Consider the following 24,947-nt stretch of genomic DNA (forward strand, 5'->3'; position numbering starts at 1 on the left):
ACACTGCACAACTATACACTATACTACTATACACTACACTACTATACACTACACTACTATACACTACACTATACACTACTATATACTACACTATACACTACACCACTATACACTACACTACTATACACTACACTATACACTACACACTGCACAACTATACACTACACTACTATACACTACACTATACACTACACCACTATACACGACTATACACTACATTACACTACACTGCACTACACACACAACACGTAAATGACAATCCGACTCGCGACAAAGTGAAAGTTGATTTATTATTTATTTTAAACCAAAAACATTCGCTCACCCTACAAAGAGCGTGGGCAGAATGTTGGCGCGACTTTTGTATCGTTTGCCAATCGACCGGTGGAATCGCTTTGGTTTTCTCAATAGATCAATTAATTATGTCTGTGAATTCAGACGCCAACACACAGCGGGGCGAGATAGATAACGCTGCAGACGTGCTGCTAGGCAGCGGGGAAGCCTCCCAGTGAGTGTGTGAGTGAGTCAAGGCTGTGTGTTGTTGTTGTAGTAGTGTGTGTATGTCTGTGTGTGTCTCTACGTGTGTGTGTCAGTATCTGTGTGTGAGTGTCAAGGCCGTGCGTTGTTGTAGTAGTGTGTGTCTGTGTGTGTCAGTGTCGTCTGTGTGTTAGTGTCAAGATGGTGCGTTGCAGTGTGTGTGTGATTGTGTCTATGTGTGTGTGTGAATGTGATTGTGCGAGTGTGATTGTGTCTATGTGTGTGTGATTGTGTGTCTGTGTGTGTGTGTCTATGTGTGTCTCTGTGTGTGTGTCTATGTGTGTCTGTGTGTGTGTGTGTCTCTGTGTGTGATTGTCTGTGTGTGTCTGTCTAGGTGTGTGTGTGTGAGTGTCAAGGCCGTGCGTTGTAGTGTGTGTGAGTGTGTCTCTGTGTGTGTGTCTAGGTGTGTGTGTGAGTGTGAGTGTGTGTGTCTGTGTGTGTGTGAGTGTCAAGGCCGTGCGTTGTAGTGTCTGTGTGTGTTTGTGTGTGTCTGTGTGTGTGTGTCTAGGTGTGAGTGTGTGTGTGTCTATGTGTGTGAGTGTCAAGGCCGTGCAATGTAGTAGTCCTCGGGGGAGACGACGGCCGGCCCCCCAAAGTAGTCCACCACCCAGACGCTGGCGATGTCTCTGTGTGTGTCTCTGTGTGTGTGTCTATGTCTCTGTGTGTGAGTGTGTGTGTGTCTGTGTGTGTCTCTGTGTCTCTGTGTGTCTAGGTGTCTAGGTGTCTATGTGTGTGAGTGTCAAGGACGTGCGTTGTAGTAATCCTCGGGGGAGACAACGGCCGGCCCCCCAAAGTAGTCCACCACCCAGACACTGGCGATGTCGAGGCGCGCCAGGAACCAGCCGTGGCTGGGGGGCCATTGGCGCATCTCAGGGTGGCGCGAGAAGAGGGCGACGCGGGCAAACGCAGCCTCCGCCTCGTCCACCACCTAGACCAGTACGACAACAACAACAACAATCACAACAACAATCATAACAACCATCACAACATCCACAACAACCATCAGAACAACAACCATCACAGCAAACGCAGCCTCCGCCTCGTCCACCACCTAGACCAGTACGACAACAACAACAATCACAACAACAATCACAACAACAACCATCACAGCAAACGCAGCCTCCGCCTTGTCCACCACCTAGACCAGCACAAAACCACAACAACCATCACAGCAAACGCAGCCTCCATACCGTCCACCACCTAGACCAGCACGACAACAACAATCACAACAACCATCACAACAACAACCATCACAGCAAACGCAGCCTCCGCCTCGTCCACCACCTCGACCAGCACAACAACATCCACAACAATCACAACAACCATCACAACAACAACCATCACAGCAAACCCAGCCTCCACCTCGTCCACCACCTAGACCAGCACAACAACAACAACAATCACAACAACAATCACAACAACCATCATCACAATCATAGCAAACGCAGCCTCTGCTTCATCCACCACCTAGACCAGCAACAACAATCATAATAACCACAACAACCACAACAACCATCACAACAACCATCACAGCAAACGCAGCATCCATCTCGTCCACCACCTTGACCAGCACAACAACCAAAACAACAACAACCAAAACAACAATCACAACAACAACACCACCAACGCCCAGCCCAAGCCAGCATCGCTCACCCTGCTGACGTTTCCGATGAACGTGACCCTGGCGCACAGCGGGCTCTGGGGGTCGTAGACGCTGCGCGTGCAGTAGTCCGTGCTGGCCAGGGTCATCGCCATCGAGACGCGGGGGTCGGCCTGGCAGGGGGTGGGGGGGGGGGCAAGGCCACAGGCAAACGCAGCACAGCCAGAGAAGGGGCAATACGTGTCAGGGGTCGGCGTGAACCGGGGCGAACTCTCCCAGCCGTCATCGTCGTCCTCGCAGTAAGTTAGCGGTGGCAGAAGCGGCGGCATTTGGCTGGCCGTCGAACAAAGATGGCCGCCGCATCGCACGGCGCTTTCAGGTGTTATACACTACGCTATACACTACGCTATACACTACACTACACACTACACTATTAACTAAACATGAATGTACACTGCTATACACGACACTATACACTGATATACACTACACATCTCTATACACTACAGTGTAGACTACTATACACTAAACTATACACCAGATTTTTGGCTGGCCATTGAAAAAAAGATGGCCGCCGCATATCACGGCGCTTTCAGATGTTAGACACTACGCTATACACTACGCTATACACTACACCATTAACTAAACATGAATGTACACTACTATACACGACACTATACACTGATTCTAGATTTGAAGCTTTCGTGACTGCAAGGATTCATATTCTTAGGTTTTTTCGGTAAAGTCACGTAGGTCAAATTTTTTTTAATTAAAATTAATAAAAGTAAAATAAAAAAAATAAAAAATCACGACGTTTCGGAGGCAAAACACAAGCTTCCGTCTTCAGGTGGAACCGTCACAGCACGATAGCTGTATCAAGTGAGAGAAATTCCAAGAAAACAGTCCTTGTATATATACTGGTTGAGGGTGGGAGGAGCCATATTTATTTTATTTTTATTTTACTTTTATTAATTTAAATTTTTTACCTACGTGACTTTATCGAAAAAACCTAATAATACTATACACTGATATACACTACACATCTCTATACACTACACTGTAGACTACTATACACTAGATTTTTGGCTGGCCGTCGAACAAAAATGGTCACCGCATCGCACGGCGCTTTCAGATGTTATACACTACACTATACACTACACTATTAACTAAACATGAATGTACACTGCTATACACGACACTATACACTGATATACACTACACATCTCTATACACTACACTGTAGACTACTATACATTAGATTTTTTGCTGGCCGTCGAACAAAGATGGTCACGGCATCGCACGGCGCTTTCAGGTGTTATACACTATGCTATACACTACACTATACGCTACACTATTAACTAAACATGAATGTACACTGCTATACACGACACTATACACTGATATACACTACGCAATATTATGCTGTCTTTTCTTGGATTTTCTGTTTGCACTTAGTCACATATTCACTTTAAGATGTTTTATGTTCATGTTTTTGTTTGTTGCGGTTGCACCCGATTCAAGAGCCGAATGGCTCACAGGGCTACACCTAATAAATGAACTTGAACTTGAAACATCTCTATACACTACAGTGTAGACTACTATACACTAAACTATACACCAGATTTTTGGCTGGCCATTGAACAAATATGGTCACCGCATCGCACGGCGCTTTCAGGTGTTATACACTACGCTATACACTACACTATACGCTACATTATTAACTAAACATGAATGTACACTGCTATACACGACACGATACACTGATATACACCACATTTCTATACACTACAGTGTAGACTACTATACACTAAACTATACACCAGATTTTTGGCTGACCATTGAACAAAGATGGCCACCGCATCGCACGGCGCTTTCAGATGCGCTTCTGCGGTCTGGAACGCTCTAAATTCCGATGTTAGGAAGCCGCTGGAGTTGTGCACTTTTATTTCATCATCATCATCTCGATTGACAAACTCGTTTCTTTAGAACTGCTTTTTGCGTTTGGTTTGTTGTCTTTCCCCCCCGCTGCCCACATCCTCGATTGGCACAGTTGGCTACGTGTGCTGCCGAAGAAGTTCAACGGACGTACATCCACAGTGTGACTGAAGACGGCCAGTCCACCGGACCTCCTGAATACCACAGAAATCCAGGTGGTACCGGTCCAGCTCCCGACAGGGGAGTGGCAGCCTCTCCTCTCTCCTCCGCAACGAGCGTTCGAACATTCCGCATGGCCACCCGCAGTGGCTTTTTGCTGTTTTTGGAAGAGCCGCGAGGGTGAAGATTCAGTCTCCTGGCTCCGCCAAATGGGGTTTGGCCAGGAGACGTCATAGACGCCGGTCTCCCCGGGCCCTCTGCCACAAGCTTAGATTTTTTGTGGTAATTAAATTGAAGGTGGAGCATGTTACCAGCCTGTCCAGAGCCCCCCAATTGGCCGCTGTGTTGGCTACAAATGCCTTGACTAGAATAGCCAATGGGAATTGACTTTCCCCTGCACCCCCCCCCCCCGCCCCCCGTGGCATTGCTCACCACAGCTTCTACAGGTACACACAAACAGGCACAAACGTGCGCATACACGCAATGACAAAGATCCTCCGTGCCACAGATGAGTTACAAATTGACTAGACACCTGTGCCGCATTCCCACCCAGTGTGGGTGCTTTGCTCGGGATTGCGTCATCACTCCTCCACAGCGGCAGAGTTTGCGGTTCTCAATTAAAAAAAAAAACTTCTTCGTGTCTCCTGTCCAACCTATGTCGTCTCTTCCAAATATTCTGCGTAGTAATATGTTATTTTAATTTATTATGTTATTTTTAGACGTGACTTAACCGAAAAGAACCAAAGAATAATTCCTGCAGTCACGAAAGCTCCTAAATTAAGATTGAACCACTTCTACGGGGAAGTTTTAAGCTTATCCTTTTTCTTTCTGGCTATTTGTTCTCTCTGCCTGTGTCCTCTCTTTGGAATTTTCACACTTAAAATTCTAACTTAGCAAATTTTGAAACACGTAATCAACCAGGCTATGCGTTAATTGTGTGTTAACCGACTCTCTGTGTTGTATTACATCACATTTCGATATTTTGCTAGGTTATTTAATTTTCGTGTGCCTGTCTCCTAATTTTCAATTTTGCGTGCCCGTTCCACATTGTCATCTTACTTGCAACAGGAGTACGTGGCCGTACACTCATTGATATGCTAATTCTCTCTGCCCCCTCCCTCTCTCCGTCCCCGCCCCCCCTCTCTATATTTAAGGGACCGTCACAGAAACGACCCCTCTCTTTGTGCCGATGTGTGTCCTCTCTCTGTGTGCCGTTGTGATGTCTGTCTGCTTGTATGTCTGTCTATAGTTTTCTAGTTAGATTTTTGTTGCTATTTCTTTTATACCTGATGATGATTGCTTGTGTTGCAATCGAAACGTCGTAATATGTTATTTTAATTTATTATTTTATTTTTAGACGTGACTTAACCGAAAAGAACCAAAGAATAATTCCTGCAGTCACGAAAGCTCCTAAATTAAGATTGAACCACTTCTACGGGGAAGTTTTAAGCTTATCCTTTTTCTTTCTGGCTATTTGTTCTCTCTGCCTGTGTCCTCTCTTTGGAATTTTCACACTTAAAATTCTAACTTAGCAAATTTTGAAACACGTAATCAACCAGGCTATGCGTTAATTGTGTGTTAACCGACTCTCTGTGTTGTATTACATCACATTTCGATATTTTGCTAGGTTATTTAATTTTCGTGTGCCTGTCTCCTAATTTTCAATTTTGCGTGCCCGTTCCACATTGTCATCTTACTTGCAACAGGAGTACGTGGCCGTACACTCATTGATATGCTAATTCTCTCTGCCCCCTCCCTCTCTCCGTCCCCGCCCCCCCTGTCTATATTTAAGGGACCGTCACAGAAATGACCCCTCTCTTTGTGCCGATGTGTGTCCTCTCTCTGTGTGCCGTTGTGATGTCTGTCTGCTTGTATGTCTGTCTATAGTTTTCTAGTTAGATTTTTGTTGCTATTTCTTTTATACCTGATGATGATTGCTTGTGTTGCAATCGAAACGTCGTAATATGTTATTTTAATTTATTATTTTATTTTTAGACGTGACTTAACCGAAAAGAACCAAAGAATAATTCCTGCAGTCACGAAAGCTCCTAAATTAAGATTGAACCACTTCTACGGGGAAGTTTTAAGCTTATCCTTTTTCTTTCTGGCTATTTGTTCTCTCTGCCTGTGTCCTCTCTTTGGAATTTTCACACTTAAAATTCTAACTTAGCAAATTTTGAAACACGTAATCAACCAGGCTATGCGTTAATTGTGTGTTAACCGACTCTCTGTGTTGTATTACATCACATTTCGATATTTTGCTAGGTTATTTAATTTTCGTGCGCCTGTCTCCTAATTTTCAATTTTGCGTGCCCGTTCCACATTGTCATCTTACTTGCAACAGGAGTACGTGGCCGTACACTCATTGATATGCTAATTCTCTCTGCCCCCTCCCTCTCTCCGTCCCCGCCCCCCCTGTCTATATTTAAGGGACCGTCACAGAAACGACCCCTCTCTTTGTGCCGATGTGTGTCCTCTCTCTGTGTGCCGTTGTGATGTCTGTCTGCTTGTATGTCTGTCTATAGTTTTCTAGTTAGATTTTTGTTGCTATTTCTTTTATACCTGATGATGATTGCTTGTGTTGCAATCGAAACGTCGTAATATGTTATTTTAATTTATTATTTTATTTTTAGACGTGACTTAACCGAAAAGAACCAAAGAATACTACCCATATACTCAACACTACCCATAGACTCAACACTGCCCATAGACTCAACACTGCCCATAGATTCAACACTGCACCATAGACTCAACACTACCCATAGACTCAGCACTACCCATAGACTCCATCATTACCCATAAACTCAACACTACCCATAGACTCAGCACTACCCATAGACTCCATCATTACCCATAAACTCAACACTACCCATAGACTCAGCACTACCCATAGACTCAACACTATCCATAGAATTTCGATTTAAAGCTTTCGTGACTGCAGGGATTCATCTTCTTGGTTCTTTCGGTAAAGTCGCAGTCCACTCACTGGCCTTGACTATATATCTTTTATTCTCCGCAGGGAATGGATTCTTTGCTCCGCTGCAAGTCTCCTACCACTACTCTCCCATTGACATATTTCGTTGCTTCCTCTTAGTACCTTTCACGCGACGGTCAATGGTATAGTGTATAGCAGATTGTATAATAATAAATAGTATAAAAGTGTAATGTTTAATATAATGTATAAGTCATAATCAACGTTGTTGGGTTTAGATCGCGTTATTTATAAATGTGTCGTAACCCTCCACCACCCGACACGGCCAATCAGTAAAAAAGTGTCACGTTGACAAAGGACAATTAGTTCACTGCTTTAGCCCACCGGTGTGTTGAAGCGAATTGCCCGATGATGCTGGATGCAATTACCAGTGAAACGTCGTACTCAAATTGTAAATGTTGTGGTTTCACACTTCAACACACCGGTGGGCTAAAGCAGTGAACTAATTGTCCTTTGTCAACGTGACACTTTTTTACTGATTGGCCGTGTCGGGTGGTGGAGGGTTACGACACATTTATAAATAACGCGATCTAAACCCAAAAACGTTGATTATGAATAATATTGGTCGCGAAAGCCTACGTGTTATAATGTATAAGGTAATATATAGTATCGTAATTGTATAGTGAATATATAGCAATGTGATATACAGTAGGGTGGGTAGAATAATACATAGTGTAATATTACAATGTATAGTCTAAGGTATAGGGTGGTGTATAGTAATACAGTATATAATTGAATGTTGGGTTTGTCTATGGCAGTATATAGTACGGGGTAGACCCGTGTGATGTAAGAGAAAAATGTTTAGCTGGAGGCATATTATATTTTTTGCGACATAGAATTGTAATGTATGACTTACTGTTAGTAGCTCAGCTTATTGGAGAGTATATTTAGTATATTGATGATACTGATGTAGTTTATATTTTATTTTATTTACGTGGTGGTTTAGCTGCTGCAGCTCCTTACTAATAAAATCCCTTCCCTCTATTACTGCTAACCCTACTCCCTCCCTTTGATGCTGCTAATCCTGCATACTGCATAATGCACGGGCATAATATGATTTGAACCCCCCCCCACCTACGCATTCCACAAGTAGTGACTAATCCCATATCTGCATTTCCCATAAATATCCTAAATTCATCTTGATATGCAAATTCCTTTGTCAAGGCGCTCTTCCCCCTCCAACCCAGCAGCTTAAATATACGCTGCCAAGCCTGGTGGTGTTCATTCAGACGCTGTCTTCCCGACAGACCTGTTCTTCACCTGAGGATGGCTGCTTGCGTTGTGGCCGAAACGTCGTGAGAATTGTATTTTATTGTTTTATTTTTTATTATTTTATTATTTCCCTTCTACGTGACTTTACCGAAAGAACCAAGAAGATGAATCCCTGCAGTCACGAAAGCTTTAAATCGAAATATAGTTCCGCACACTATAAAAGTAGTTCAGTGCACAATAAAAGTAGTTCCGCGCGCGATAAAAGTAGTCACGCCGCCGCCACCGCTCTCACCGCGATATCCTTGACGGACACGTCGAGCGAGGAGAGATACATGTAGGGCACTCCGCTGGCGTTGCCCACGGGCCCGTCGCTCACTGAGAAGACGCTGGCGAACGGGAGGCCCGGCCCGGGCGGGTCGCGCCCGCTCAGCGTGGCGAGCGCGGCCCAGTCGACCGCGTGCGCCACGAAGCGGGCGACGCGCGCCACCTGCTCGTGCGGAGGGATCTTGGCGATGGCGGCGGCAAGCCGGTGGATGCGTCGCTCCGATTGGTCGGCCACTTGCAGGTGCAGAGGCGGTGGCCGTTGGTCGCTTCCCGCCAAAACGTCGAGCGGCGGTGCAGCAGCGGCCAGCTGATGAATGCGTCGCTCTGATTGGTCGGCAGACTGCAGCTGCTGCGGGGGCCGTTGGTCGCTTCCCGCCAAAACGTCGAGCGGTGCAGCAGCGGCGGCCAGCTGGTGAATGCGTCGCTCTGATTGGTCGGCAGGCTGCAGCTGCAGAGGCTGCGGTGGCCGTTGGTCGCTTCCCGCCAAAACGTCGAGCGGCGGCGATGGCAGCCGGGAAGAAGCCGCGGCGGCAATGGCGGCCGCGAAGCAGAGCAGTGGGAGCGCTCGCATTTTTATTTTTTTTCGATTATAAAAGTAACACAAAGGTAGCGGTGGTTGAGATGAGACGAGCGAGCGTTTGTTTATTCCCCTCGGCTGCCTGGTATGTGCGTAGACTGTGTATCTCGCGAGCTGTGGTGACGATCTCTCTCTCTGTGTGTTATGGCGATGGAGGCAGGGCGCGTGATGTCGTCGTAGTTGTTGTTGTGGGTTGCGAAATGACGGCGCAGAGAGAGACACAGAGAGAGAGAGACTCTGTGGCAACGTTTGCGGCGTCACGTGAGGGAAATAACGACGACGAGGATAATGTTTACGATGATAATTGTTAAGGCAAACGTTTCGTTTTGGGTCGGCTCTTCGCCAGGTGGAGATTAAATGTTTTAAGTTGAAGCCAAAGTTCATCGGCTGACGGAATTCTGCCTTGGAAGTAAAAAAAAGACTTTTTTTTGTTTTAAAAAAATGTTTTGGTTGTCGGATTCGCCGTCTCTCCGGTGGGGCAATAGAACACAACGATGACGAAATAAAACATTTTGGTTGTCGGATTTGCTGCGTCGGCTGCTTTTTTTGTTATAATTCTTGAACTCCTGACAAGGGTGAGTGGGGGTCGGGCAGACTGCCAACACGAAAATATTTTGGTTGTCGGATTCGGCGGTGGGGCAACAACACGCAACGATGACGAAATAAAAATATTTTGGTTGTCGGATTCGCCGCCTCTCCGGTGGGGACATGTTTGTTTGTTGTAGTACGGAGTTAGAATGATGGCTTTAATCTAAATTGTCTTGTGGTTGTTGATGTTTGACTTGCATCCCACTGGGGTTTTTGCACATAACGTTGGTGTACGGTGCTTTTTCTGCAATAATTTGCTGTTTTTTTTTCCTGGATTTTCTGTTTGCACTCAGTCACATAGTCACTTTAAGGTGTTTTCTTTGTTCATGTTTTTGTTTGTTGCGGTTGCACCCGATTCAAGAGCCGAATGGCTCACAGGGCTATACCTAATACATGAACTTGAACAGCAACGATGACGAAATAAAAAATAATTTGGTTGTCGGATTCGCTGCGTCGGCTGCTTTCTTTTAAAAAAATTCTTGAACTCGTGAGGAGGGGTGAGTGGGGGTCGGGCAGACTGCCAACACAAAAATGTTCTGGTTGTCTGATTCGCCGAGTCTCTTGAGGTCACTTCGAAGTAAAATCGTTCGGTTGTCGGATTCGCTGCGTCGGGTTTTTATTTTTAATTCTTGAACTCGTGACAAGGGTTGGTGGCGTGGGGGGGGTAATGGGGGCAGACTGCCAAAACGATTTTTTTGTTTGTCGGATTCGCTGAGTCTTCGCGTTCACTTCAAAGTAAAATCGTTCGTACTCTTTGTTAATTTGGTAAAGTCACGTAGGTAAAACATTAAAATAAATTAAATCATGACGTTTAGGGCGCAACACAAGCGCCCTTCTTCAGGTGAGGACAACTTAGCAAAAGCACAACCGCTTAAGTGTGTTGTGCCCGAAACGTCGTGATTTAATTTAATTAAATTTGTCACCTTCGTGACTTTACCGAGAAAACCAGAGAGTATGAACGACTGAGTGTTTAAGGTGAGAGATTTGTCGTGTTATCTGGCTGTAAAACAAATAAATAAAATAAAACGACTTTACTGTGCAAGTTAAAAATGTGCTTTAATATTTGTTTTTTTAACTCTTTTTTTTAACTCGCTTTGTCTCTGTTGTTGTTGTCGTATCCTCAAATCTTGTAACTCGATTTTAACCCACTTCCCAATGTGGTATCGACTGCAAACTTGGCATACTTATGTCATACTGATGACAATACTATATTCTCTCATACAAAATGATTTCTTTTTTTTTTAAACATTCATTTTTATATCTTATATTCCGGCTTGGGTCTAATCGTCCACGCTCAACTTACGTTGTGGCAAGCTTCGGGTCCACTTCCTGGAGTCGTGGAGTTCTTCCATTACTAGTATGGTACATTTCATTAAAGCGTGTTTAAAAAAATATTTTAAAATATTCACTTACTCAGAAGCAGCTTGTCCATCGCTGAATGATATCATCTCAACCAAGTGGCTATCATCATCATCACGTGGGCATTCAGTGCGGCAGAATAACCCAAATAATCTCAGTGCTTAAATCTTGACTTGAAGCTTCCGTGACTGCAGGAATTCACACTCTTTGGGTCTTTCGGTAAAGTCACGTTTTTAAAAAAAAAACTATTTCTAAACACGTTCCATCGGAGTGGGTAGGTAGCAACTTGGTTGGACAGCGCATTCGTGCACGACAGACAAATAATCCCTGGTGGGCAGTGTGGAACCTGTTGTTCCTACCTGTAATATTATTATATTTAGGGCCCCTTTGTACCAACATATGCTACAGGCCCCGCACTTCATCCGGCACGGGCTGTTGGTTGTTGGAATCGCCGGGTTTATTCAACTCGTGATAGGGGGTCTGGGCAGAATGCCCCAAAAATGCGTTGGTTGTCGGATTTGTGGATTCTCTATGTTTTATGTTTAGCACGTGACAGTGACAGGACGCAGACTGCAATACGAAATAAAATATTTGGTTGTCAGATTCGCCACGTCTGATTTACTTTTATTTCTTGAACTCATGATACGGGGGGGCAGACTGCCAAAACAATGTCTTGTACTCTTCGGTAAAGTCACGTAGACAGAATTAGTTTTATAGTTAACACGCGACAGAGCGCATGCTGCAAGATAAATTAAAATCGTTTGGTTGTCGGAATCGCCGCAACTGATTTTTGTTCTTCTCTTCTTCAAAGAAACCATTGGAGTTATGCGCAATTTAAAATCTCGATTAAAAACTAATTTCTTTACAACTGCTTCTTGTTGTTGTTGTGTTTAGTTCGCTGTCCTTCTCCCGCACCTCCGATTAGCCACGGTTAGCTATGTACGGCGCGAAAGAAGTTCAACATTACACAGAGACCCACAGGCGCCCAGACCCCCAGAGACCCACAGACACCCAGACCCATAGAGACTCATAGACACCCAGACCCCCAAAGACACCCAGACCCACAGAGGCCCACAGACACCAGACCCATAGAGACCCACAGACACCCAGACCCATAGAGACCCACAGACACCCAGACCCCCACAGACACCCAGACTCATAGAGACCCACAGACACCCAGACCCACAGAGACCCACAGACACCCAGACCCATAGAGACCCACAGACATCCAGACCCACAGAGACCCACAGACACCCAGACCCATAGAGACCCACAGACACCCAGACCCACAGAGACCCACAGACACCCAGACCCAAAGAGACCCACAGAGACCCACAGACACCCAGACCCACAGACACCCAGAGACCCACAGACACCCAGACCCACAGACACCCAGACCCACAGAGACCCACAGACACCCAGACCCACAGAGACCCAGACACCCAGACCCATAGAGACCCACAGACACCCAGACCCATAGAGACCCACAGACACCCAGACCCCCACAGACACCCAGACCCATAGAGACCCACAGACACCCAGACCCACAGAGACCCACAGACACCCAGACCCATAGAGACCCACACACACCCAGACCCACAGAGACCCACAGACACCCAGACCCACAGAGACCCACAGACACCCAGACCCATAGAGACCCACAGACACCCAGACCCATAGAGACCCACAGACACCCAGACCCCCAGAGACCCACAGACACCCAGACCCCCAGAGACCCATAGACACCCAGACCCATAGAGACCCACAGACACCCAGACCCACAGAGACCCACAGACACCCAGACCCAAAGAGACCCACAGAGACCCACAGACACCCAGACCCACAGACAACCAGAGACCCACAGACACCCAGACCCACAGACACCCAGACCCATAGAGACCCACAGACACCCAGACCCCCACAGACACCCATACCCATAGAGACCCACAGACACCCAGACCCACAGAGACCCACAGACACCCAGACCCATAGAGACCCACAGACACCCAGACCCACAGAGACCCACAGACACCCAGACCCATAGAGACCAACAGACACCCAGACCCACAGAGACCCACAGACACCCAGACCCCCAGAGACCCACAGACACCCAGACCCCCAGAGACCCACAGACACCCAGACCCATAGAGACCCACAGACACCCAGACCCACAGAGACCCACAGACACCCAGACCCACAGAGACCCACAGACACCCAGACCCAAAGAGACCCAGACACCCAGACCCACAGACACCCAGACCCACAGAGACCCACAGACACCCAGACCCCCAGAGACCCACAGACACCCAGACTCACAGAGACCCACAGACACCCAGACCCCCAGAGACCCACAGACACCCAGACCCACAGACACCCACAGACACCCAGACCCAGAGAGACCCACAGACACCCAGACCCATAGAGACCCACAGACACCCAGACCAATAGAGACCCACAGACACCCAGACCCACAGAGACCCACAGACACCCAGACCCAGAGACCCACAGACACCCAGACCCACAGAGACCCACAGACACCCAGACCCCCAGAGACCCACAGACACCCAGACCCACAGACACCCACAGACACCCAGACCCAGAGAGACCCACAGACACCCAGACCCATAGAGACCCACAGACACCCAGACCCATAGAGACCCACAGACACCCAGACCCACAGAGACCCACAGACACCCAGACCCATAGAGACCCACAGACACCCAGACCCACAGAGACCCACAGACACCCAGACCCATAGAGACCCACAGACACCCAGAGACCCACATACACCCAGACCAATAGAGACCCACAGACACCCAGACCCACAGAGGCCCACAGACACCCACACCCATAAAGACCAACAGACACGCAGACCTATAAAGACCCACATACACCCAGACCCCCACAGACACCCAGACCCATGAAGACCAACAGACACGCAGACCTATAAAGACCCACAGAAACCCAGACCCACAGAGACCCACAGACACGCAGACCCATAGAGACCCACAGACACCCAGACCCATAGAGATGCATGGTTGGCTACGTACGGTGCCAAAGAAGTTGAACATATACACTAAGTGGCAGTGACGTCACCACGACGCTTGTGCCAGGCCATGTGCACCTTGAGGCCATGTGAAGTGTCGAACGCCCGCTGGCAGGAGGACACGGGGCAGACCCAGCAGGTGCCACGGGTCGACTGAGATGACTGAGATGACTGGCTGATGCACCACCTGTGCCCCCTACTGTGCCAACTTGCTGTGCTTTAGCCAACCGGCGCTCCGCACGTACACACATGCTTACGTTATCATTGAAATTCACCGATGTGTTTCCCCCTTTGCTTACCCAATCTTCCACCTTCACTAATCACTGAACACCGCCACCCCTCATCCCCACGTCACCCACCCATCCATCACACGCCAAAGCAAAGACACAGATCCCCCGCGTAGCCTTCACCAGACTGTAGGGGCAAGTGCTGTTAGTAGCGAGTAGCAGCAAGAGCTGTTAGTAGCGAGTAGCAGCACCTATGAAGGCTACCGGCGCTGTGGCACACGAGGGGGTGGGTGGCCAGCACCAAGCACGGCCACCTTTGTCTCCCCAGTGGCGATGTTTATTCCACACCGAACCTGGCAACTCATTTGAAGCTGAGTCGACCTAGGGGAGGCCCAGGACCAGTTCAGATAATCCATCACTGATGTTGGCCGTGAGCGTGGGAGTCGAACTCGGGTCACCGGGTTCGTAGCGTTGACCGCTACACCACCGCTCACCACCACCACTGCCACCACCTCCACCACCACCACCACCACGGCCATGGCCACCACCACCACCACCACGGCCACCACCACCACCACCACTACCACCTCCACCACCACCACCACCACGACCACGACCACCACCATCACTACCACTGCCACCACCGCCACCACCACCTCCACCACTGCCACCGCCACCACCACCACCGCCGATAACTGGGGTTCGTGGCGTTTGCGCTACCGCGACTACACTACCAACCACTCCATCACCTTCTGGGTTCTTTCGGTAAAGTCACGTAGAAGGGAAATACCACCACACCACTACACACCGTCACTTCAGATAATCGTTTATTTCACGCGGCATCATCACCACCATCACCACCATCACCGGAGCGATACAGGTCACCGTCGCTTGAGGCGCTGAACGTGAAGTTCAGTTAGAATAAGGTGGGGGAGACAAGCATCGCTAGCGTGTTCTACAAGGGTTAGAGAGGGTTGGGCAAAGTAGATGTTGACTACCTCGCCTGGTGTGCAGGAGGTCGTGGGTTCGATCCCGACCCTGTCGCCATGGTGGCTACGTAGATGTTGACTACCTCGCCTGGTGTGCAGGAGGTCGTGGGTTCGACCCTGACCCTGTCACCACGGTGGGCTAGGTAGATGTTGACTACCTCACCTGGTGTGCAGGAGGTCGTGGGTTCGATCCCGACCCTGTCACCATGGTGGTTAGGTATATGTTGACTACCTCGCCTGGTGTGCAGGAGGTCGTGGGTTCGACCCTGACCCTGTCACCACGGTGGGCTAGGTAGATGTTGACTACCTCACCTGGTGTGCAGGAGGTCGTGGGTTCGATCCCGACCCTGTCACCATGGTGGTTAGGTATATGTTGACTACCTCGCCTGGTGTGCAGGAGGTCGTGGGTTCGACCTTGACCCTGTCACCACGGTGGGCTAGGTAGATGTTGACTACCTCGCCTGGTGTGCAGGAGGTTGTGGGTTTTCTCACACTCATATAAAGACAAAGATCCCCCGTATAGCCTGAACAGACTGTTGGGGCAAGTGCTCTTAGCGAGCACACTCACTCACAGGGACACTCACACACTTACTTACACACACTCACACACACACTCACACACTCACACACTCACTCACTCACACACACACTCACAGACACTCACTTACACACACTCACTCACACTCTCACACACTCACACACTCACACACACACTCACAGACACTCACACACTCACTAACTTGCACACTCACTCACACACTCTCACAAACACACTCACTCACACACTCTCACTCACACACTCACACACTGACACACAGACTCACACACTCACTCACACACACACTCACACACTCACTCACACACACACACTCACAGACACTCACACACTCACACACTCTCACAAACACACTCACTCACACTCACACACTCACTCACACACATACTCTCACACACACACTCACTCTCTCACACACACACTCACACTCTCACACACACACTCACACACTTACACACTCACACACCTACACACTCACTTACACACACTCACTCACACACACACTCACAGACCCTCACTTACACACTCACTTACACTCTCACACACACACACACTCTTACACACGCACACTCACACACTCACACACTCTCACACACACTCACTATCGCACTCACACTCTCACTCTCTAACACACCACTCCGTCACAGTGCGAGGGTGTCCTTGATGAGCTTGCGCACTGTGGTAGACACGCAGTGCGCAAGCTGCGGTCCCCCGACACTTCCCGTGCCGACATTACCGCCACCGCCGCCACCGCCGCCGCTGGTGGTGGTGACGGCGAGGGAGAGGCGGTGGCGGTACGGCTGCGCCTCGCCGTGCTCCGTGTCGAAGACGCGGGGAAGCTCTCCCTGCGTCGGCATCTTGGGGGTAAACTCGTGGCGACCCATCACGGCCGCCACGTTCACGATGCGCTCGCCCACCGCCTCGGCCGCTCGCTCGCACAGAGCCTGGGGAGAGAGACGCGGGGAGAGACGCGGGGAGAGAGACACGGGGAGAGGGGAGAGAGAGACACGGGGAGAGAGACACGGGGAGAGAGACACGGGGAGACACGGGGAGAGAGACACGGGGAGAGAGACACGGTGAGAGGGGAGAGAGAGACACGGGGAGAGAGACACAGGGAGAGGGGAGGGACGCGGGGAGAGAGTCACGGGGGGAGAGACACGGGGAGAGGGGAGAGACGCGGGGAGAGAGACACGGGGAGAGAGAGACACGGGGAGGAGAGAGACGCGGGGAGAGAGACACGGGGGGAGAGACACGGGGAGAGGGGAGAGACGCGGGGAGAGAGACACGGGGGGAGAGACGAGAGATACGGTGAGAGAGACACGGGGAGAGGGGAGAGACGCGGGGAGAGAGAAACGGGTGTCGAGACACGGGGAGAGAGACACGGGGAGAGAGACACGGGGAGAGGGGAGAGACGCGGGGAGAGAGACACGGGGAGAGAGACACGGGGAGAGAAACACGGCGAGAGGGGAGAGAGAGACACGGGGAGAGAGACACGGGGAAAGAAACACGGTGAGAGGGGAGAGAGAGACACGGGGAGAGAGACACGGTGAGAGGGGAGAGAGAGACACGGGGAGAGAGACACGGGGAGAGAGACACGGGGAAAGAGAGACACGGGGAGAGAGACACGGGGAGAGAGACACGGGGAGAGGGGAGAGACGCGGGGAGAGAGACACGGGGGGAGAGACAAGGGGAGAGAGACATGGGGAGAGGGGAGAGACGCGGGGAGAGAGACACGGGGAGAGAGACACGGGGAGAGAGACGCGGGGAGAGGGACGCGGGGAGAGACACGGGAAGACACGGGAGGAGAGACACGGGGTGAGAGACAGGGGAGGGAGACACGGGGAGGGAGACATGGGGAGAGAGACACGGGAGAGACACGGGGAGACACGAAGAGACACGGGGGGAGAGACACGGGGAGAGTGACATGGGGAGAGGGGAGAGAGACGCGGAGGTGTTAGAGAGAGACACGGGGAGAGAGACACGGGGAGAGGGGAGAGACGCGGGGAGATAGACACGGGGAGAGAGACACGGGGAGAGAAACACGGCGAGAGGGGAGAGACACGGGGAGAGAGACACGGGGAGAGAAACACGGTGAGAGGGGAGAGAGAGACATGGGGAGAGAGACACGGTGAGAGGGGAGAGAGAGACACGGGGAGAGAGACACGGGGAGAGAGACACGGGGAGAGAGACAGGGGAGGGAGACACGGGGAGGGAGACATGGGGAGAGAGACACGGGAAAGACACGGGGAGACACGAAGAGACACGGGGGGAGAGACACGGGGAGAGTGACATGGGGAGAGGGGAGAGAGACGCGGAGGTGTTAGAGAGAGACACGGGGAGAGAGACACGGGGAGAGGGGAGAGACGCGGGGAGATAGACACGGGGAGAGAGACACGGGGAGAGAAACACGGCGAGAGGGGAGAGACACGGGGAGAGAGACACGGGGAGAGAGACACGGTGAGAGGGGAGAGAGAGACACAGGGAGAGAGACACGGGGAGAGAGACACGGGGAGAGAGAGACACGGGGAGAGAGACACGGGGAGAGAGACACGGGGAGAGAGACACGGGGAGAGAGACACGGGGAGAGGGGAGAGACGCGGGGAGAGAGACACGGGGGGAGAGACAAGGGGAGAGAGACATGGGGAGAGAGACATGGGGAGAGAGACACGGGGAGAGGGGAGAGACGCGGGGAGAGAGACACGGGGAGAGAGACACGGGGAGAGGGACGCGGGGAGAGGGACGCGGGGAGAGACACGGGAAGACACGGGAGGAGAGACACGGGGAGAGAGACACGGGGAGGGAGACACGGGGAGGGAGACATGGGGAGAGAGACACGGGAGAGACACGGGGAGACACGGAAAGACACGGGGGGAGAGACACGGGGAGAGAGACACGGGGAGAGTGACATGGGGAGAAGGGAGAGAGACGCGGAGGTGTTAAAGAGAGACATGGGGAGAGAGATACGGGGGTGTTAGAGAGAGACACAGGGAGAGAGAGACACGGGGAAAGACACGGGGGGGGAAGGGGGGAGAGAGACATGGGGAGGGGGGAGAGAGACATGGGGAGAGAGATGGAGGGGGGGGATTTATAGAGAGGGGAGAAAGGAGACAAGGAAAGACACGGAAAAGACAGAAACCTGCCCATTGTGATCCTGGCCATGGTGAACACAATGTAAGTGAGTGTCTGTGTGAGTGTCTGTGTGAGTGTCTGTGTGAGAGTGAGTGACTGTGTGTGAGAGTGTGCGAGTGTGTAAACGAGTGTCTGTGTGAGTGTGTGTGTGAGAGTGTGTGAGTGTGTAAGTGAGTGTGTGAGTGTGTGTGTGAGTGTGTAAGTGAGTGTGTGAGTGTGTAAGTGAGTGTGTGAGTGTGTGAGTGTGTGTGTGAGTGTGAGAGTGTGCGAGTGTGTAAATGAGTGTCTGTGTGAGTGTGTGTGTGAGAGTGTGCGAGTGTGTAAGTGAGTGTGTGTGAGTGTGTAAGTGAGTGTGTGAGTGAGTGTGTGAGTGAGTGTGAGAGTGAGTGTGTGTGTGAGTGTGTAAGTGAGTGTGTGTGTGAGTGTGTGAGTGAGTGTGTGAGTGTGTGAGTGAGTGTGTGAGTGTGAGAGTGAGTGTGTGCGAGTGTGTAAATGAGTGTTTGTGTGAGTGTGTGTGAGAGTGTGCGAGTGTGTAAGTGAGTGTGTGTGTGAGTGTGTGTGAGTGTGTGAGTGAGTGTGTGAGTGTGTGTGTGAGTGTGTGAGTGAGTGTGTGAGTGAGTGTGTGAGTGAGAGTGTGTGTGAGTGTGTGTGAGTGTGTAAGTGAGTGTGTGTGTGAGTGTGTGAGTGAGTGTGTGAGTGTGTGAGTGAGTGTGCGAGTGTGTAAATGAGTGTTTGTGTGAGTGTGTGTGTGAGAGTGTGCGAGTGTGTAAGTGAGTGTGTGTGTGAGAGTGTAAGTGAGTGTGTGAGTGAGTGTGTGTGTGAGTGTGTAAGTGAGTGTGTGTGAGTGAGTGTGTGTGAGTGTGAGAGTGAGTGTGTAAATGAGTGAGTGTGTGTGAGTGTGTGAGAGTGTCATGGTGAACACAACACGGTAACTAGGCCATGGTGAACCCGGCCCACGGTGAACCCACCAGGCCATGGTGAACACAACACAGGGACTAGGCCATGAGAAACACAACACAATAACCTGGCCATGGTGAACACAACACAGTAACCTGGCCATGGTGAACCCACCAGGCCACGGTGAACCCGGCCCACGGTGAACACAACACAGTAACCTGGCCACGTTGAACCAGGCCACGGTGAACACAACACAGTAACCTGGCCACGGTAACCAGGCCACGGTGAACACAACACAGTAACCTGGCCATGGTGAACCCGTGCCACGGTGAACCAGGCCACGGTGAACACAACACGGTAACCAGGCCACGGTAACCAGGCCATGGTGAACACAACACAGTAACCTGGCCACGGTGAACCAGGCCACGGTGAACACAACACGGTAACCTGGCCATGGTGAACCTGCCCATGGTGAACCCACCAGGCCATGGTGAACACAACACAGTAACCTAGCCATGGTGAACCTGCCCATGGTGAACCCACCAGGCGCTCGTGCTCGCTGGAGGGAGCGACGAGGTTGACGCGCAGCGTCCACACCTCCCAGGGGGCGCTCTCGTCGGGGAAGGGCCAGCGGCTTCGCTTGCGCTGGTAGAACTCCAGAGACAGCGTGCCGCACACACCCACACCAGCACCAGCAGTAGCTTCGCAAGCCCTGAGGGCATCCTAGAGACAGAGAGATAGAGAGTGAGATACACAGAGACACATAGAGACAGAGAGACACACACAGACACACAGAAACAGAGAGACTCACAGAGAGAGACAGAGACACACAGATACACACAGATACAGAGTGAGAGACACAGAGACACACAGAGACAGAGAGAGACACACAGAGACACACAGATACAGAGAGTGAGAGTAATGAGTGTACTAGTAGTGTACTAGTAGTGAGTGTAGTAGTAGTGTAGTAGTATTGAGTGTAGTAGTAGTGAGTGTACTAGTAGTGTAGTAGTAGTGTACTAGTAGTGAGTGTAGTAGTAGTGTACTAGTAGTGTAGTAGTAGTGGTAGTAGTAGTAGTGTAGTGAGTGTAATAGTAGTGTAGTAGTAGTGTACTAGTAGTGAGTGTAGTAGTAGTGTAGTAGTATTGAGTGTAGTAGTAGTGAGTGTACTAGTAGTGTAGTAGTAGTGTACTAGTAGTGAGTGTAGTAGTAGTGTACTAGTAGTGTAGTAGTAGTGGTAGTAGTAGTAGTGTAGTGAGTGTAATAGTAGTGTAGTAGTAGTGTACTAGTAGTGTAGTAGTAGTAGTGTAGTAGTAGTGTAGTAGTAGTGAGTGTAGTAGTAGTGTAGTAGTAATGTAGTAGTAGTAGTGTAGTAGTAGTGTAGTAGTAGTGTAGTACTAGTGTAGTAGTAGTGAGTGTAGTAGTAGTAGTGTAGTAGTAATGTAGTAGTAGTAGTGTACTAGTAGTGTAGTAGTACTAGTGTAGTAGTGTAGTAGTACTAGTGTAGTAGTGTAGTAGTAGTGAGTGTACTAGTAGTAGTGTAGTTGTAGTGTAGTAGTAGTGTACTAGTAGTGTAGTAGTAGTGTACTAGTAGTGAGTGTACTAGTAGTGAGTGTAGTAGTAGTAGTGTACTAGTAGTGAGTGTAGTAGTAGTGTAGTAGTAGTGTAGTAGTAGTGTACTAGTAGTGAGTGTACTAGTAGTGAGTGTACTAGTAGTAGTGTACTAGTAGTGAGTGTAGTAGTAGTAGTGTACTAGTAGTGAGTGTAGTAGTAGTGTAGTAGTAGTGTAGTAGTAGTGTACTAGTAGTGAGTGTACTAGTAGTGAGTGTAGTAGTAGTAGTGTAGTAGTAGTGAGTGTACTAGTAGTAGTGTAGTTGTAGTGTAGTAGTAGTGTACTAGTAGTGTAGTAGTAGTGTACTAGTAGTGTAGTAGTAGTGTACTAGTAGTGAGTGTACTAGTAGTAGTGTACTAGTAGTGAGTGTAGTAGTAGTAGTGTACTAGTAGTAGTGTACTAGTAGTGAGTGTACTAGTAGTGAGTGTAGTAGTAGTGTAGTAGTAGTGTAGTAGTAGTGTACTAATAGTGAGTGTACTAGTAGTGAGTGTAGTAGTAGTAGTGTAGTAGTAGTGAGTGTAGTAGTAGTGTAGTAGTAGTGTAGTAGTAGTGTAGTAGTAGTAGTGTAGTAGTAGTAGTGTAGTAGTGTAGTAGTAGTAGTGTAGTAGTAGTGTAGTAGTAGTAGTGAGTGTACTCGTAGTGTAGTGTAATTGTAGTAGTAGTGTAGTAGTAGTAGTGTAGTAGTAGTAGTGTAGTAGTAGTAGTGTAGTAGTAGTAGTGCAGTAGTGTAGTAGTAGTGAGTGTCGTAGTAGTGAGTGTACTAGTAGTGTAGTGTAATTGTAGTAGTAGTGTAGTAGTAGTAGTGTACTAGTAGTAGTGTACTAGTAGTAGTAGTAGTAATGAGTGTAGTAGTGTAGTAGTAGTGTACTAGTGTAGTGTAGTAGTAATAGTGTACTAGTAGTGTACTAGTAGTGAGTGTACTAGTAGTGTAGTTGTAGTGTACTACTAGTAGTGTACAACTATTAGTGTAGTGCTAGTAGTGTAGTACTAGTAGTAGTGTAGTACTAGTAGTGTAGTAGTACTAGTAGTAGTGTAGTAGTGGTAGCTCACAGTGAAGGCTGTCACAGCGCTGTAGTAGATGTGTACTAGTAGTAGTGTACTAGTAGTAGTGTAGTAGTAGTGTACTAGTAGTGTAGTAGTAGTGTAGTAGTAGCGAGTGTAGTAGTAGTGTGGTAGTAGTAGTGTAGTAGTAGTAGTGTAGTAGTAGTAGTAGTGTAGTAGTAGTAGTGTACTAGTGTACTAGTAGTAGTAGTGGTAGCTCACAGTGAAGGCTGTCACAGCGCTGCGTAGAGAGCGGTCCAAGCTGGTGCTGGTGTAGTAGTAGTGTAGTAGTGTAGTGGTGTAGTAGTAGTGAGTGTAGTAGTAGTGAGTGTACTAGTAGTAGTAGTGTAGTAGTAGTGTAGTAGTAGTAGTATAGCAGTAGTGTAGTAGTAGTGAATGTAGTAGTGGTAGCTCACAGTGAAGGCTGTCACAGCGCTGCGTAGAGAGCGGTCCAAGCTGGTGCTGGTGTAGTAGTGTAGTGGTGTAGTAGTAGTGAGTGTAGTAGTAGTGAGTGTACTAGTAGTAGTAGTAGTATAGCAGTAGTGTAGTAGTAGTGAATGTCGTAGTGGTAGCTCACAGTGAAGGCTGTCACAGCGCTGCGTAGGGAGCGGTCCAAGCTGGCGCTGGCTACCCGCACGTAAGTGCTTCCCAGGCGCTCGCAGTCCACGTCACAGCAGCCGATGGCGCCCACAGAGTAGGTGCCCTCCCGCTGGTACGAGAAGCGTCCTGGGAGCACGCGGGGAGAGCACACGGACTCAGACTCAGACTCCCAGCCATCCCACAGGGTTCAGTGTTAATCACTGAGACTCCCACAGGGTTCAGTGTTAATCACTGAGACTCACTCCAACAGGGTTCAGTGTTAATCTCTGAGACTTCCACAGGGTTCAGTGTTAATCACTGGGGCTCCCACAGGGTTCAGTGTTAATCACTGAGACTCCCACAGGGTTCAGTGTTAATCACTGAGACTCCCACAGGGTTCAGTGTTAATCACTGAGACTCCCACAGGGTTCAGTGTTAATAACTGAGACTCCCACAGGGTTCAGTGTTAATCTCTGAGACTCCCACAGGGTTCAGTGTTAATCACTGAGACTCCCACAGGGTTCAGTGTTAATCACTGAGACTCACTCCAACAGGGTTCAGTGTTAATCTCTGAGACTCCCACAGGGTTCAGTGTTAATCTCTAAGGCTCCCACAGGGTTCAGTGTTAATCACTGAGACTCACTCCAACAGGGTTCAGTGTTAATCTCTGAGACTCCCACAGGGTTCAGTGTTAATCTCTGAGACTCCCACAGGGTTCAGTGTTGAGACTCCCACAGGGTTCAGTGTTAATCTCTGAGACTCCCACAGGGTTCAGTGTTAATCACTGGTGCTCCCACAGGGTTCAGTGTTGAGACTCCCACAGGGTTCAATGTTAATCAGTGAGACTCCCACAGGGTTCAGTGTTAATCACTGGGGCTCCCACAGGGTTCGGTGTTAATCTCTGGGGCTCACGGCTAGTCAGTGACCAGCTCACCGGTGGTGCGGTGTAGCAGCACCGTGTGTAAGATCGCCAGCGCCGCCTCCTCCACCAGCCTCAGCTCGAGCGTGAGCTCAAACTCCTGCGAGCGACAGTTCATGGCGCCGGGACCCTCACATGGAGGGAGAGCCTCCTGCTGCTGATGCTGCTGATGATGGTGCTGATGATGCTGATGATGATGGTGATGATGGTGCTACTGCTGCTGATGATGGTGCTGATGATGGTGCTGATGATGATGCTACTGCTGCTGATGATGGTGCTACTGCTGATGATGGTGCTACTGCTGATGATGGTGCTACTGCTGATGATGAAGATGGTGCTTGCTGCTTGTGATGCTGCTGATGATGCTGCTGATGCTGCTGCTGATGATGCTGCTGATGATGATAGTGCTGATGCTGCTGTTGTTATTTGTAGTTTGTTGTCCTTCCCCGGCACCTCTGATTAGTGCAGTTGGCTACGTAGGGTGGAAAAGAAGTTCGATATTAAGGACAAAAACAGAGACCCACAGACACACCCATAAAGACACCCATAGATCCAGAGACACCAATAGAAACCCACACCCAAAGAGACACTCATAGATCCACAGAGACCCACAGACACCCAGACCCACAGAGACCCACACACACCCAGACCCAGAGACCCAAAGACACACAG

The 24,947-nt window shown here is 49.5% G+C and overlaps 2 protein-coding genes across 4 annotated transcripts in view; both read right to left on the reverse strand.

Moving 5' to 3' along the window:
- Nucleotides 1-271: 271 nt before the first annotated feature.
- LOC144947542 (uncharacterized) lies at nt 272-9,799 on the reverse strand. 2 transcript variants are annotated; one of them, XM_078876767.1, is made up of 3 exons: nt 8,725-9,794; nt 2,188-2,307; nt 272-1,462 (listed from the first exon to the last, which is right to left on the reverse strand). In XM_078876767.1, the coding sequence occupies exons 1-3, from the start codon at nt 9,715-9,717 to the stop codon at nt 1,274-1,276; spliced, it is 1,302 nt and encodes a 433-aa protein (XP_078732893.1). In that variant the 5' UTR covers nt 9,718-9,794; the 3' UTR covers nt 272-1,273. The 2 variants fall into 2 exon arrangements, with proteins under 2 accessions (XP_078732893.1, XP_078732894.1); XM_078876768.1 differs by lacking the exon at nt 272-1,462 and adding an exon at nt 1,720-1,818 and having other exon boundaries at nt 8,725-9,799.
- Nucleotides 9,800-15,363: 5,564 nt separating this feature from the next.
- ATG101 (autophagy related 101) overlaps nt 15,364-24,947 on the reverse strand; it is a 12,189-nt gene continuing 2,605 nt past the window's right edge. Inside the window, exons 2-6 of one of the 2 annotated variants that reach the window (XR_013640076.1) lie at nt 24,291-24,747; nt 23,355-23,503; nt 20,668-20,847; nt 16,595-17,042; nt 15,364-16,564 (exon numbers count right to left, since the gene is read on the reverse strand). Coding sequence is in view for 1 of the 2 variants with exons in the window: in XM_078876758.1 (XP_078732884.1) it covers nt 16,740-17,042; nt 20,668-20,847; nt 23,355-23,503; nt 24,291-24,393 (735 nt within the window). In the remaining variant the exon portion in view is untranslated. Of the gene's footprint in view, nt 17,043-20,667; nt 20,848-23,354; nt 23,504-24,290; nt 24,748-24,947 lie in introns of both variants that reach the window. The other variant, XM_078876758.1, reaches the window with a different exon arrangement.

The sequence above is a fragment of the Lampetra fluviatilis genome, chromosome 45 (assembly GCF_964198595.1).
Source record: "Lampetra fluviatilis chromosome 45, kcLamFluv1.1, whole genome shotgun sequence".
Classification (NCBI taxonomy): domain Eukaryota; kingdom Metazoa; phylum Chordata; class Hyperoartia; order Petromyzontiformes; family Petromyzontidae; genus Lampetra; species Lampetra fluviatilis.

Bases quoted from the DNA above. Each gene is read 5' to 3' on its own strand.
- LOC144947542 (XM_078876767.1), bottom strand. From the start codon at position 9,717: ATGAACTTTGGCTTCAACTTAAAACATTTAATCTCCACCTGGCGAAGA. The intron at 2,308-8,724 runs GTGAGAGCGGTG...ACCCCCTGCCAG, and splicing joins TGTCCGTCAAGGATATCGCG to GCCGACCCCCGCGTCTCGAT. The intron at 1,463-2,187 runs GTGAGCGATGCT...GTACTGGTCTAG, and splicing joins TCATCGGAAACGTCAGCAGG to GTGGTGGACGAGGCGGAGGC.